This window comes from Danio rerio, chromosome 4, assembly GCF_049306965.1.
Source record: "Danio rerio strain Tuebingen ecotype United States chromosome 4, GRCz12tu, whole genome shotgun sequence".
Classification (NCBI taxonomy): domain Eukaryota; kingdom Metazoa; phylum Chordata; class Actinopteri; order Cypriniformes; family Danionidae; genus Danio; species Danio rerio.
In genome coordinates, this window is record NC_133179.1 from 68132536 (window position 1) to 68148780 (window position 16245).

At 33.9% G+C, this 16245-nt stretch overlaps 2 protein-coding genes and 1 non-coding gene across 5 annotated transcripts in view; 2 read left to right on the plus strand and 1 right to left on the minus strand.

The window, feature by feature from the left end:
* Positions 1 to 317, plus strand: part of LOC137491262 (tripartite motif-containing protein 16-like) — a 496597-nt gene extending 496280 nt beyond the window's left edge. The window contains exon 7 of the transcript XR_012402640.1: positions 187 to 317. The gene's annotated coding sequence lies outside the window, so the exon portion shown is untranslated. The remainder of the gene's footprint in view (positions 1 to 186) is intronic.
* Positions 1 to 678, minus strand: part of LOC100001152 (uncharacterized) — a 45258-nt gene extending 44580 nt beyond the window's left edge. For all 3 annotated transcript variants that reach the window (XR_012402619.1, XR_011011165.2, XR_012402621.1), the window contains exon 1: positions 628 to 678. This is a non-coding gene — a transcript (uncharacterized protein). The remainder of the gene's footprint in view (positions 1 to 627) is intronic.
* Positions 679 to 3432: 2754 nt separating this feature from the next.
* LOC101883642 (uncharacterized) lies at positions 3433 to 10544 on the plus strand. The gene is made up of 3 exons (XM_009300899.5): positions 3433 to 3488; positions 3842 to 3991; positions 8850 to 10544. The coding sequence occupies exons 2-3, from the start codon at positions 3907 to 3909 to the stop codon at positions 9740 to 9742; spliced, it is 978 nt and encodes a 325-aa protein (XP_009299174.2). The 5' UTR covers positions 3433 to 3488; positions 3842 to 3906; the 3' UTR covers positions 9743 to 10544.
* The last annotated feature ends 5701 nt before the right edge of the window (positions 10545 to 16245 follow it).

Consider the following 16245-nt stretch of genomic DNA (forward strand, 5'->3'; position numbering starts at 1 on the left):
AACAAATGACTACCAAAGTACAACATTGTTCACAGTTAAATAAACAGTGTTAATGTTGTTTTCAAGTCACACTTGCATACTAATTCCGATCAAATATTCAAAGTAACATGGTAAACAATATAGAGAATTCTAAATGAACGAATGTGCGAATATAAAACCAACTTTACCTCTATCATTAACAAACAGAAATCAGAAAAGTCTGATCAAGAAGAAACAATAGCCACTGATCAGCTGATGAAAACTAGTACTCCATTTCTTATATATAGTGATGTATATTTATAATGGAATGACATTGTGCTATTCAATCAATTAAACTTTCATTAAAACACTAAATACACACTTTTACTTTATTCAAGTATCTTCTTAATTGTTTTGTTTGTTTTATTTATCTTATATTGTCTGTTTATAGCTTTTTTTTTTGCACAAGACAAATTTCCTCTCTGGAACAAAAAGTTTATCCTATCTTTATTAAAAAAATGGACCTCATTACTGTAAGTTTTAGTAAATAGTACTACGTTGTATAAGGGTTAAAATAATATTGTCAACATGTACATAATTTAGCACTGAATGAAAACACTGAAACTTTAATCAATCGCTTTATATAAGGCTAAACGCTTCAAAACAAACCTTTCTCCAGTTGAATCACAGCGTGAGAGCGGCGCAGGCTTATGACGTCACAAGTCACGCCAAAATAAAAGTTTTTTTTTTTTTTTTTTACTTTTTTGCCACTTACTCTTAGTCATGAGTCATGACTTAATATATATAGTTTTTCTCTGCGTTTGGACACTTTTAACAAATTAACAAAGCAATTAACACAGCAATAAAAATGTCCTGTTTAAAATAAATAAAACTATGAACAGAAACAAAATAACTTCTCTTCAACAGTTTCTTTATATGAAAGTAATTAACAAAAAGAAATCTGGTAAGTCCGAGCAAGAAACAACAGCCACAAATGAGCTGATTAAAACTAGTACTCCATTTCTTATATATAATGATGTATACTTATGTGTTGTAGACATGCAAGCCATCATAATCTGGATTAAAAAAAGTTTCTCAAAATTGTCTTAAAATGTTTAGATTAAAAAATTTGATCAACTTTAAATACTAAAGTGTGTGTTTGTGAGAGAGATCTAATCTATTTTAATTTTTATTAATATTTTTTATGTTATCAATCTTTTTATTTTTATTAATCTATTTTTATTTATTTCTGTGTTTTTTCTGTATTATATTTTATATCCATATTTGTTTGCACTAGGCTTGATCCGTAAATTGTGTATTTTATAAACTGATCGTTTATAAGGACTAAGCTATTAATAACTGTAATTCCTCGAATAGAAAAGTCTTGATTAAAGAAAAAGAGAACTTAATTTGACATGCGCATATAGTGCGCTTATTTCTGCGCGCATCACGCGCTTTACCGAATTACCTTTTTTATTTTTTATGCACTATAAATGCATCTGGCAGCACCGAAAAGAGCAAATGCCAAGTTATTAGCGTAGCGCACAGACAGCTAGCTCGTCTAGTCTAAACCAGGGGTTTTCAAACTATTCATTGCACACTGATCCCATTGCATTTTATATAGGATAAACCACTTATTTAAAATTAATTAATTAAAAGGTGCATACTCTCCAATACACCACTGAATTATAGTGTCATAATATTTAATAATTATAATTAAGATAGACACCTGACCTCCATTTAATAAACAATTTATTTGCCATACTCTGTTAATTTGAAGTTTAAGGTTTAAATCATTTATGTTAAACTTAAATTATTTAAAAACTTAAAAAGACTTAAATTTAGTCATTTAAGACATTTTAGGTCATAAGTTTACATACATTGACCGTTGCATTTAGTAGGCCTCATCTGTTCTAAATAAGCTTTTTGCATCTAGGGTGTTTACACACACAAATTAAGCAGTTTATACGTACATTTAATGTTACTTTGAAATTACTTTTGATGCAATAAATAATCCTAAATAGTTGAAAGTGTTAACATATTCTTGAAATGTAGTTATTTTATAGCTATGAAATTTATTACTAAACAAAGTGAATCATTATGAATTTGCCAAGAAATAATCCACTTTACCGCTGTAAAGCAATGCCCCACACTCACTAGAACGGTAGAACCTGGACTGTATGATATGTTCTGTATGTAAAATAGAGAAAATAAGCAAGATGCGCAGTCTCATGCAGCCTTAGTGAAATATAGCGCGTCACAGCAATGAACTAAAAATAAAACCACCCTTGAAATGCTGGCGATCTTAATTTTTTCAGCCTACACTGACTTAGAATAATGTTGCACTATTTTATTAACAAATAATTAGAATGTTTTTTTTTTCCTTCAACACATTCATCATTACTTTTGCCTGTGCAAGTTTTTTGCGCACGCTTGAGCGCGAAGATATCTATTTTCAGGTGCAAGATGCCACTTTGGGTGGTACCAGCACACTCTGCCACACCTGTGGCTATGTCCCTGCTACAATAATAATAACAACAACAACGACAAAATAATAACAAAAAATAATAATAATAAGACAGGCCTACTTTGACGTTGCAATAAAAAGTATTAATTATCAAATAAATATTTACAATAGGCTAAAGGCATATATTAAATTAAAATAGGAGAAAATCCAATAGAAACAAATGGTACCATTTATTATAGCCCCATGCAGGGTCCAATGTGTTCTTACAACCATTGAATAACTAAGTAAATAATAATAATAACAATACTAATAATAATAGGCCTAATAATAATATTAATAATATTAATAATAATAATAAATTATTATTTTATACAGAGTAGGCTATTATTTAGGCCTACAATAGCTCTGAAACAATCATGTAAACCAGGTGCTGCACGGAAATGGCTATCTTTGCTCTGCATCAGGTGCACAGCAGCAAGAAGCTTGGCAGTAAACTATATTATAAGTCATGACTATAGGCCCACATGGAATCTGTGCGCGCAGAATTCTGCAGATTTTCCACAGAATTCCGCAGATTTTTAATACTGTTTATTTACTTAATGTGTAAATCTAAATTTATTCAGTTTTAAAATGAATTACAGTAATATTATTGACTAATATGAAAATGTTAAATGTTAAATTTAAGTACAATGCAGTTTGTAAAGTAATATTTTCTGTCTTTTAGTAGATATATAATTTAAGAGACTTGCTTTGTTTATCAAATAAAGTTAATCTATTTGGATTTGCATTGTAAACATTAAATAAAAGTAAAAAAGGTATTATTTTTATTTCCCATATTAAGGTTCTAGTTGGATACTCCCAAAATCATTCTGCAGAAATCCGCAGATTTCTACCCACATTTTCAGCAGAAATAACAAAAAACATCTGCAGATTTCGTCTGGCCCTAGTCTTGACTGCAACAGTAAGTGGAAAAAAAGTTAAACAAAAAAAGACTTTTATTTTGGCATGGCGTGTGACGTCATCAGGCGGCGCCGCTTCAGTGCTGTAATTCAACTGGAGGAAGGTTTGTTTTAAAACGTTTACAGATGTAAACCGATTTAAAGTTAAAGTTTTAAAGTTTTAGTTTTTATATGATGTTAAATTATGTTACTGCTGTTGGAAATATTATTTTAACCCTTTATACAACGTAGTACTAATTTATTCTCAGTAACCGAGGGCTATTTTTTGAATAAAGTAACAGTAAAGTGTGTAGTAAGTGTTTTAAAGAAACGTTTTACCTGATTTATTTTTGTTAATTACTCTTATATAAAGAAACTGTTTAAGTAGTTAAGTGTTAAAGAGAAGTTATTTTGTTTCTTTTCATAGTTTTATTTATTTTAAACAGGACATTTTTATTGTTTTGTTCATTTTAAACAGGATAAAGTGTCCAAACACAGAGAAAAACTCCTCCAGAAGCGACTGATCTCCACACTGTTATAAAGATGGTGTTTATTAAACAGGAGAGTGAAGATTTGAAGATTGAAGAAACATTCAAAGTCAAACAGGAAGATTCACAGGAACAAACAGGTTGATTTTTATTCTCAGGCCCCTTTTACACTTGTGCGTTTTAGTTTTAAAACGATGTCCACACTAGCATTCCACAGAGCATTTTTGAACAGCTCTGTGTCCACACCAAAACGCTGAAAACGCACATCACCTGACCACACACACACTCTCGGGCAAGCGCTGCAGCCTATCTACCCAGATGAGAGCTGTGCTCGTTGTACTGCTCATCAAACATCTCCCGCTGGATCTAATCTCCCTATATTTATTAAACGGGATATTTCATTCATCTTGTTGTCTTTATCTAACGACATATTCCCCGACTTTGGTCATTGGAATCTATTACTTGTTCTCAGGTAACGTGTTTTGGCTAAGCGCAAAGATAAGTTAATGATTAATGTAACCACGTAGCCTACATTCTGTATATTGACTGATCGCTTGCCTTTATTTCCTATATTGTATAAACTTATTGTCTGTTATACTTTTATAATGGCCATTATCGATGATTAAAACTGATATTCAGCAAAAGAGAGGGCATGTTTTGTATTTTCACTGAAATTGAAAAGAGGCAGTTGTTATCGGCTCCGTTTTGTTATTAATATCCACACAGTGAAGATGACGCTCATAAATGCAACACAACGTCTCAGCATTTCTGCTGTCTGTTAAGTTGCTAATATCAAAATGAAAATAGGCAGTTCCTTAAATCATGTTTACATTTTATTGTTGAGAAAGTGAAACAACGTAGCCAAGGTGATGTGAATGAAGTTATAAAGTACACTGTTCCCTTTGAAGATTTACCCGTGTCCTCGGTATGTTTTCCATATCAAACTGAGGAGGGGGAGACTGCAGCCTTGATCAAACTTGCGAAGTCTGAACTTACAAGAAGAGGATGCAGGACTGAACTGTGTGTAACGTTAGGCTACTTAATATTGAGGAAAAGCCCCAATCAGATAGGCGAATGTCGGCAGCCCCGCCTCCGTTTTCAGATGTCTCTGTTTTCCCCATCCACACTGAGACGGAGCAGCAGTGTTTTAGAATGAAAACGGCCTCTTCAGCGTTTCCAAAACGCTCGTTTTCGGCACTCGAAAACTCCGGCCAAGTGTGGACAGATGGCGTAACCGTAGCAAAACGTATGCGTTTTAAAACGAAAACGGATTAGTGTAAATGACCAACTCAGTCATTTGATCCTCATTCAGATATATTTTAATAATAAGAATACTAAATTAAATCCATCTTGCAGCCCTGAGTGTGCTGCCTAGTTCTCCTAAACACACATAAGCACTCATTGAAAGACAGGAATATGTTTGCATATGTCACGTTGATCACAATTCCCCTTTTTTCATCAACTTCTTCATGGGTTTAAACTTGTTTCTAGTAGTTGTTACTAGTTCTCACAGATAGTATCTGAATTAGAATTACATCATTATTATAATAACTATTGACCAGGGCTATTGTGTTTAAACAGGGTTTCCTTGGAGTCTTAAAATGTCTTAAATTCCAAAATCAAAATTTTAGGCCTTAAAAAGTCTTAAATTTACTGAAATGTTGTGCTGTAGGTCTTAAATCTTTTATAAACAAGTCTTCATTTTTTCTTTGGTCTTTAATTAAGGTTCATGTTTTTCTACCCAATCTGGCCAAAACCCATACAATCACCATCAATCCATCTCAATAAAAATTTTATCTTATTATTCAAAAAGGTCATTTTAACTTGTTTTAAATTATTTATTGTAATGCTTTAATTATTTTCCTTACAATAACATTTAACATTTAACGTTTAACATTTGTTTAAACGTGCCCCATGTATTTACTGCTAAGGACATTGACCTGGACAGACCTGTGTTGTGCACAGATTTAGTTTATTATAGTTTTTTAAAACATTTGTCCATTTGTTTTTTATTTTAAATAAAGTTTATTTTGGAAAAAAAGTTTGTTGATACAAGTATTGCTTGCTTGTTATTACACAAAATTTTTAATCTTTTGCTAGAAATATCTAAAATATGTTTTAAAAATTGATTATTCATTTACTATTGTATTATTAAATTAAAATTATTATATTTTTGATGGGGCAAATAAAAATATTTTCCATCTGGGCCATTTTACACAGTATTTATAATCCTTTGAAAGAAATATCTAAAACATTTTAATTTTATTATTCATTTATTATTGTATTATTAAATGTATTAAATTATATTATTTTTTTGATAGAGCAAATAAAATCTTTTTCATCAGGGCCAAAAAAAATCTTTAGCTTTATCCCTTTATGGGTCTAAAATTTCAGTCATAATGGTCTTAAAAATGTCATAAGAAACCTGCAGAAACCCTGGTTTAAAGTATGTCAGAAAACGTGGATGCCCCTAATATTACATATGCTGAATGAAATGGACAACAAAATAATTGTTATAAAACATTGTACAGTATTTTAAACTATATGATGTTGCTGTGGGATGACGCGTGACAAACCGAACAAATTATAGTGAAACAAAAATGTTTAGCATTGCACTGACTACAACTGACCAACAAACTAGTGTAAAAATGACTTTTACTGTTTAAGAAATGGATTACAGCATGCTGATGATATGCAAACATTTGAGTGTAAAATTCGTCAGTATTGACCATATTCTTCACGAACCAGCAGGCTGCGCCATTGGAGTCTTTTTACTTGAGTTTTTTTTTTTTTTAAAGAATAAATTTTTCCATCATAAAAACAGTGTTATGCTGCTTAGGCATGAGACAATAACTGCTTTCAAGGTATGCCGTTTGGAAAAATCAAAGTTTTAAAACGGCCAATATTTTCTTCTGTACCATTCCTACAGTATATCTAAGTTTGTTTGTTTTTTTCACGACAACAGTATCTCCAGCAGATAAAAGATGTCATTTTTAATCGTAAAGAAATGTGTTTTTGAAACTAATGAAGACAGCAGAAGTCAATGATTCATTTAAATTTTTTAGCCTGACAAAAAAAGAAAAAAGACTTTTGTCTTTTCAAAAAGTTTTTGTTTTTTACCCAGACATTCATTCATTCATTCATTTTCTTGTCGGCTTAGTCCCTTTATTAATCCAGGGTCGCCACAGCAGAATGAACCACCAACTTATCCAGCAAGTTTTTATGCAGCGGATGCCATTCCAGCCGCTACCCATCTCTGGAAAACATCCACACATACACTATGGACAATTTAGTCTACCCAATTCACCTGTACCACATGTCTTGGGACTGTGGGGGAAACCGGAGCACCCAGAGGAAACCCTAGCAAACGCAGGGAGAACATGCAAACTCCACACAGAAACACTAACTGAGCCGAGGCTCAACCCAGCGACCTTCTTGCTGTGAGGCGACAGCACTACCTACTGCGCCACTGCCTCGCCACCCAGACATTTAAAAATAATATATTTTAGAGCAGTAATCTCAGTACCTCAAAACCGTGATATTTTTATTCAAGCTTATCATACCGTCAGAATCTTATACTGGCCCATGCCTAATGCTGCTTGATGTTGCAAAGTTATATTTTCTTATTTTTCTTTGTATGTATAGTCATGAACATGTATAGCCGTTTATTATTCCAGGTCATTTCTCCAATAGGCAACTGAATTGTAAGTTTTAAATCAATAGCAAATGAGATCAGGTCACTATGACATGATTGAGAATGTTTATATGTTGCTGTTTGTCGTTGTACTACGTCTATTCTGAGAGCTGATGCTGAGTTTTCTTAGGAATTTTCACACTTGAAATTGTTAACCCTGGGTCATTCTAACCCTGGATAAACAGAATCCTGGGTTACCTGTAAATACGTTTCACACTGCTCATGCTATACCTGGGGTTATAAAATAATCCTGGGTGTTCATTAACAGACAGTTCACATTCGCAAACACCGGGTTAACAATATTATTTGTATATTTACATTGTCACTGTCCCTGATTGGACAAACAGCAGATAACCTTTTTTTTAAATGGCATTTCTGCATTTTGTCAGGTATATAAAATGTCATCATGTAGGTCTTCAGCTAAGCCTCAGGACATGCACAAAGGCAAGAAAACAAAAACAAAAGTACAAATGAATGAATACCAGTAGCAAAGTATGTCATCTTGCCATCTTCTCATCACTTCAATTTACAGCAAACATGGCATTAAGCATTTGCACAAGTTCATTCATTCATTTACCTTCGGCTTACTCCCTTTATTCATCAGGGGTCGCCACAGTGGAATGAACCACCAACTTATCAAGCATATGCTTTAAACAGCGGATGCCTGTCCAGCTGCAAACCAGTACCGGAAAACATTTGCATAAGTTATATACAATAATGCAAACTCACAAATATAAGCTGAATTATGCGCACTTGCTATGAACATGCAGGATTTGTGTCAATCAGGTTTTCCAAGAAAGAGATGCACATGAGGGAACACAACGTGAGTAATCTAGAGCGAGTGCATTTGATCATTTGCATTTACAGCCACAGGCACAAAAAGAGCTTGGTTTTTCTCAGACCTCCAAAATGAAATATTCTGCAAGGTATATGATCTGATTTTGAGCTGAAACGTCAGACACATTCTAGGAACACTAAAGACTTACTTTACATCTTGTAAAAAAGGTTCATAATAGGAACTCTTTAAAGGTATTTCTGACCCAAAAATGTAAATAGCCTCACCATTGACTTTCCATTGTGTGGTATTAAACCTTGATGAGTTTCCTGATTCTGTTGAACACAAAATAAGATATTGTGATAAAAACGCTGGCTTACTTTGTGTTCCAGAAGAAAGGAAATGTTTAAAAGCACATGATGGAGAGTAAATAGTAGAGTCCCTTTAATATTTGGGGTAAATATCCATGTCATGCTTACCACTTTGTGCTTTCATACTAAAGTTAACTTTTTTTGTTCTTTTTTTAAAGACCTGATGGTGCTGAAAGAAGAGACTCATCAATGGAATGAAATGGAAGAAAAAAAACAACAAGAAATAACAACTGATGAAAAACCCACACTCACTAAAAAGACTTCATCACGCGGAAGACCTCGGAAATCCAAATCTGGGTGTAATTTCAGCTGTAAACGGTGTAGAAAGAGTTTCAGTCAAAGGTCAAACCTTGATGTTCACATGAGAGTTCACACAGGGGAGAAACCTTACACCTGCAAACAGTGTGGAAAAAGCTTCTATACTATAGGAAACTTAACAGTGCACATGAGAATTCACACTGGAGAGAGGCCGTACACATGCCAAAAGTGTGGGAAAAGCTTCTATACTACAGGAAACTTGGCAGCGCACATGAGAATTCACACTGGGGAGGAGCCTTACTCTTGCCTTCAGTGTGGAAAGAGTTATAAGCAAAATGGCAACCTTGAAGTCCACATGAGAACTCACACTGGAGAGAGAAGCTTTCTTTGCACACAGTGTGGGAAAGGTTTTTCTCAAAAACAAAACCTTACCATCCACATGAGGATTCACACTGGAGAGAAACCTTACACATGCACAGAGTGTGGTAAAAGTTTCAGATGTAAAAACACACTCGATCACCACATGATAAGTCACACTGGAGAGAAGCCGTTTGCATGTGCTCATTGTGGAAAGAGCTTCACAACCAAAGCTAGGCTCATGAATCACACCAATGGTCACACTGGAACCACATGTGATCATTGTGGAAAGAGTCTCACATGCAAAGACTCCATAAAGCAACACATGAAGATTCACTCAGGCGAGCGTTTTCGATGCAGTGAGTGTGGAAAGGGCTTTAAACATAAAAGAAGCCTCGTCAATCATATGAAGCTTCACAATGGAGAGCAAAAATGAGGCCTTGTCCAGCGGAGCTTAAGGCTCTCACCCGGGATAGCATGGAATAGCATCTCGGGACAAGTGTGAACTCTTGAATACATCTCAAGTTATTGGCATGAAACCCTTTGAACTTGAAGATTTAAACTCAATAACTGAAGAGGGGTGAAGATGTGCCAGGTTGTGAGAGTTTCTACAGGGCTGCAATAAAGCAAAATAACTCTATATGTGTTTCAAGTTATTATGAACTGAAAACCAGTTGTTTACAGAAAGTTTAATTGTTTTCATGAAGAAAACTAGTTTCTTTTCTAAAATCAGTCCATCAAAATATATGTTTAGTGTTTTGAAGCCAAAGTCTTCATTTGTTACCCACAACACATCAAGATTTGATCAAGTCAAAATCTCATAATCTGACACAAATCTGATCTGTGGTAACTGGCAAATGGCATTATGTAGTCTGATCAGGGCTTTATGGAGTCTGCATCAGTCTCTCACTGTCACTGCAAGTTCACAACAGTTTAGGTGGATTTTTAATCACCACCAAGTTTTGTGACACTGCAGACAAAAGCCAAAATTGGAGGCAATCGGTGTTTGTTTAAGGGAGTGACAATCAAACAATGTGAATAATCAAAAACACAATCTAAGAGTGTAGGACAGTTTTCTCTGCATCTCCCCAAACATTTTCTCCTCCCTAATCTTTCTAATTCTCTTTTCAGTGCAGACCATTTGATTGCAGTGTGCAATGTGCACAAATTTGGTTTCCTTTGAAGAAATGTTCATGTGAAAACTCCCACATTACTACAAATAAATCTGTGTATGGGAAGCCCAGTATCTCTATTGTGAATGAGAATATGAGTGATTTGTTAGCTTACATGTTAATTCCAGTACTCAACAGATTACTGAAGCACTTCAGCTATCTGTTTATTCAAATTCTATATATATATATATAGACAGTGCTGTTAGTAATAGTAGTCACACACACACACACACACACACACACACACACACATATATATATATATATATATATATATATATATATATATATATATATATATATATACACACACACACACACACACTCACATAGTGACTACTATTACTAACAGCAATGTTAGGTGGGCAAAATAAAACTGAAAAAGGATAGTTTTTTTTAAACTAGTATGGGTCTATAAATCTCATTGTCACCCTTTAAAAGGTTTAAAAACCAACATTTATAAATTTATATATTTATAAATGAAGAATTTTTTGCAAAGCATAAACGGTTATTAACTACTTAATGCTGTGTACAATTTTCTTTAGTCACATTAAATTTAACTTTAGGGTTTACATGGATATTGACATGAGACATGAGTATATGCAATTATAGAAAACATGCTCAGTGTTTTCAATATGACTTTTACAAAATTGACAAGATCTCCTTATTATCATCTTTTAATCTCAGGAATTATTTTGATGGAAACACATCATTAATCATTTTAACTGAAGTTCTTTAATTTTGGGGAGAATTGAATAAGAAACGTAAATTGTTGTCTTATTTTTCTAATTCCTGTGAATTAAAATCTTTTAAAATAAACGAGGTCTGAGCTGATTAGGATAAAGCCTTTGAATAAGAATATTCCTTTAAAACTTATTACATTTTGGAAAATAATTTCTAAAAAAATAAAGATGGAAGAGAGAACATTACAGAATAGTGTGAAAGAAAACCTCTGATCAATACTGTGATGTTTTTAGGGATAATATTAATTATTGTTTTAAACTCTTTAGGGTGACAAGCAAAACCCTGTTTAAAGAATGGGTTGAATAATTTTAATTTAGCAAAATGATTGTCATTTCAAGTGAAAAAAGTCAAATGTGACTATAATCTATTTTAACAAGTTTCCATTTAATTTTGATGAGATGACCAGCACCAAAGCCACTCCTTTCACCTGCTCCATCAATAGAATATCCACCTGTTACCTCAGATGCAACTGAGCTTTTACTATAGTTCCCACTTTGATTTTGGCCACAACCAGCACCAGCAGTACCACCAGCTCCACCGGAAACATGTACAGAGATGCTGAAGCACTGGGAACCACTGGACAATATACCACATGTCCCCTCAAACTACTTAATACAGTGATCTTTTTTTTTTTTTAGCTCTGCACAGTTGCCAGACATTCAGAATCGCTCCCCAGCAAACATCAGAAACAGGTGGGTTCAACAAAGGTTGTACGACAAATAGTTGTAAATACTATAATATACTGCCCCTTTAAAAGTTTGGAATATTTTATAATGAGCTTATTTTGCTCACTAAAACGTTATTGCATTTTTAAATCACTGTTCTTTAATTAAATGTTCTTTAAAACATAATTTGTTCACGTTTAAGCTTGAATTGTACGCATGATAAGTGTTCAGTGTCATGATTATGGAGGCCCAAGAGTACGGTGGCCGGGAAGTGCAAAACAACATTACAAAGTTTGAAACACTTTTACAAAGCTCGAGACAAATTTACATTTTGAAAAACATGTTTACCTATCATCAGACACAATTACAGAGGAAAAAATTTTTTTACCAAGGACAAAACAAATTGACCTTTTAGAAAACAAATTAACAAGACGCAAAACACTTTTACAAATCCCGAAACAAATTTACAATTAGATTCCCTACGGAAAGGGAATGTACCACACCCCGGAAGTGACGTAGAATGTACCACACACTGGTAGTGACGTGGGGTAAAGTTGTTGTTGTTGCTGGTGAGCACGGTAAATTCGCGCTGTGGAGTACATGGCGTAAACAAAGTTTATGGTGACCGAACATGGACAGCGGTCGAGGGTTGTTTTGCCCGTTTTGTGGCAAACACATGAGCAGCTTAACACGGTTTTGCTTTGCGTGTGGTCGGTGTTTAGAGTTTATAAAGGACGCGGAACAGACGGAAACACCAGACATGCTGCATCAATGTGTTCAATATTTTTACGAGATCCACTCGTACGCTGTAATCGTGAACATAAAGTCAAGTCTACATGGCATAAACCTCTGTACGACTTGAGATCGGTTTTGGTATCTTATCAGTCAACATGTGCCGTGCTTGAATCGTTTCCATGTACTTGCATTTACATGTTTCTATGCACTCTCTCGCTGATATTGTCTTAGAATAGCTCTAATATGTTTTATCGCAGTTAGTCAAACCATGATTTTTATAGTTGTAGACTTGTGGAAACCTGTCTACAAAGTCACACGCGAGCTGGATATTATTGATATTTTCCAGTGTGTGTGTGTTACATTCCAGTTCACTACCAGTGTGTGGTACATTCTACGTCACTTCCGGGGTGTGGTACATTCCCTTTCCGTAGGGAATATGTAATTGTAAATTTGTTTCGGGATTTGTAAAAGTGTTTTGCGTCTTGTTAATTGGTTTTCTAAAATGTAAATTTGTCTTGTTCTTTGTAAAATTGTTTTCCCTGTGTAATTGTGTCTGATGATAAGTAAAAGTGTTTTTCAAAATTTAATTTTGTCTCGAGCTTTGTAAAAGTGTTTCAAACTTTATAATGTTGTTTTGCACTTCCCGGCCACCGTACAAGAGTGCTAGTTAGAAAATCAAAGACTCAAATGATCAATTTAATTATTGAAGCATAAAAATGTCTTTATTTTCTTGTCTGCTTAGTCCCTTTATTAATACAGGGTCGCCACAGCGGAATGAACCGCCAACTTATCCAGCAAGTTTTTACGCAGCGGATGCCCTTCCAGCTGCAACCCATCTCTGGTAAACACCCACACACACATTTACACACACACTCATACACTATGGACAATTTAGCCTATCCAATTCACCTGTACCGCATGTCTTTGGACTGTGGGGGAAACCGGAGCACCCAGAGGAAACCCACGCGAATGCAGGGAGAACATGCAAACTCCACACAGAAACGCCAACTGTACCGAGGCTCGAACCAGCCACCTTCTAGCTGTGAGGGGACAGCACTACCTACTGCGCCACTGCTTCGACCAGCATAAAAATGTACATAAATAAATCACAATTTAAATGGACAAATAAATAGATATGTTTGAAATGTGTTTTTAAATGTCATTTAATTAAGCAATAAAACAATGCATTACAAATACATTTTAAATCTATAAATAAGTAGACACTTTTATTACTGTATTTTTATTTAATCCATGTTTTAAAGGCTGATTAATCAAACAGTAAAAATTTGGGTTAATAAATCACAAAACACATTTTAAACAGCTTTTTAAACAAGCATGTGGCAAATGCTTTTCTCCCTATTTGCTGTTTGGTTTTCTTTTTCTTTTGCCACATGCTTTTCTCAAATTGAAAATAAATCAAGTTAAAAATGGCTCTGCTGTAATGAGCTATTGTTTTCCTCTCTTAGGAAAAAAAGACAGTTAACAGTTTTATCTAGATTAAATAACCTTGGTGATAAAGATTTTCTTGGAGATATAGAACAAAATGAAGTTCGTATTTTGCCATCAGAGTTGGATGACAACTATACAGAGAAAGCTAAAGGAGCTTTACTACACTGTAAAAAATTGCTGTTAAAAAACGGTCAGATTCTACGGTAAAATAATGTTTTTTTCACTAAAACAGTAATATTCTGTTAAAAACAGTGCTTTCTGGGTAACATTTTTGTTTTCGAGAAAGTAACCAACTGCAGAAAACTGTGAGCTAACAGAGTTCAGATTCGATGTTTTGAAGTCTGTGTTTGAAATCACGCTTTGTGCCCTTGTTCACTATTTCATACACTAGTTAACTAAAATAGTTCACCAGACAGTTTTAATGAACACTAATGAGTGAATTCAGACACTGATGAACACCTGCTGTTAATAATCACAATTACTGAAGAAAATAAACAAGAAACACAAACAGTGACTTGAGTTACAGCATTAAATAAAATCAAATAAAATAAAACAGCTTCAGTCTCAGCAGAGGATCATTAAACAACTTCACAAACAACAGCAGACACACACTTATTACTGACTGATTTGACTTCCATACTATTCTCATTGAGATCCAACAGGAATTAAGGTGTTTTTTGTGTCACCGTAATGGGGCTGGTTTAGTTGGGCTCTTCACCCTTGAACTTATTAATTCAGACTCTCCAATTACTATAATAAAGAGTTAACAAAATGCTTGTATTATAGCAATCAAGTTGGAAAGTCAATAAATAGAGAAATCTATTTGTTTGAAATTAGTTCTGATAAATGTTTTGGTATAAATCTGGATGAAGAGCCTCATGCAATAGATTTTATGCTTAGTTGCAGGTATTAATTTAATTAATGAGAAGTGGAAACAGAAAAGATACCTCCGTAATTACTTAACAGTTAAGAAATAACATACAAAAACAGTTCAATTATGATAAATACACACTCAGACCTCATGAATCTGACCTTGTATCTCAACAATGATAACATCTCAAATGTTTCATGCTGCAATGCATGCTGGGAGTGGCACGGTACCAATATCCCAGCATGCATTGCGGTATAAATAAATGTTGTATAATGGTCTCACAGTTTTCTTTATTTGTGTTTGATTCTGCTGTTGTTTATGTTTAGACTTTCAGTTGCCTGTTTGTGAGTTAAACTGTTAATTTTGTTTGTTGTCACCATTATTGAGGTTCATATGCTGATTATTGATGTCTCTTTGAGTGCGATTTACACCATAGAGCAGTGTTATTGTCCAAGATATTCTTAAAAACTTCCAGAAATCATTGCCATATATAGACATATAATGTAAAACAATAGATTTAATATTGAATAGGAGCAGTAAATTTTATTATACTAAATGAGAACAGACTCTGCCATTTAATAGCAACATGAACATCACCAGATCTTATTTAGGTTTTTGGCTGGCTTGCCTCAACAAAGGAGCGTTTTAAACAAAGTTCTTAACAATTGCAGCAGCCAAGATATATAAATGTTCAAAATGACAGGGCTAAGAGCCCAACTAAAGCAAACTCTGTTCTCCATGAAGGTGACGAAAAACTTTCACCTTTTTCTCAAGAAGAACTTTAGTAGATGTTATACAAAAATACATGTATTAAGTAATAAGTGTAGCTGGTGATGATGTTTGTAGAGTTGTTTAATCATCTGCTGATCATTTAAATGATTTAATCATTTGTTGTTCTTCAGGTTATTTCATTATAAAGCTGTGACTAAAGTTTTGTATGTTCTGTTCTTGTTTTTTCCCTTCAGTATTTCTTCATTTGTTCATTGTTAATCCTCAATTATCATTTAATTAGTCAGTTAATTAATGAATTTACTTCAGCTTTGCTACATGTTTCTTGAACACTCAGTAGTGTGGACACTTCAATTAAAACTGAAGTATATGCTCTGGGGTTTAAAGGGTTAAATGTGTGAGAGGTAAAAACACAGTGTAAAAATGTATTTTAACAGTAATATAATGTTAATTTACACTACGGAAATAGACTGTAAAAAACAGTAGATTGCTGGCAACCACAGCTGCCAGTAGATTACCGTTAAATCAAGGAAAAAACAGTATTTTACTGTAAAACCTGAAGCTAATTTCTTCT

Excerpts from the sequence above, each read along its gene's own strand:
- LOC101883642 (XM_009300899.5), top strand. The coding sequence starts at position 3,907 with ATGGTGTTTATTAAACAGGAGAGTGAAGATTTGAAGATTGAAGAAACA. Across the intron at positions 3,992-8,849 it reads AGATTCACAGGAACAAACAG|ACCTGATGGTGCTGAAAGAA; the intron begins GTTGATTTTTAT and ends CTTTTTTTAAAG.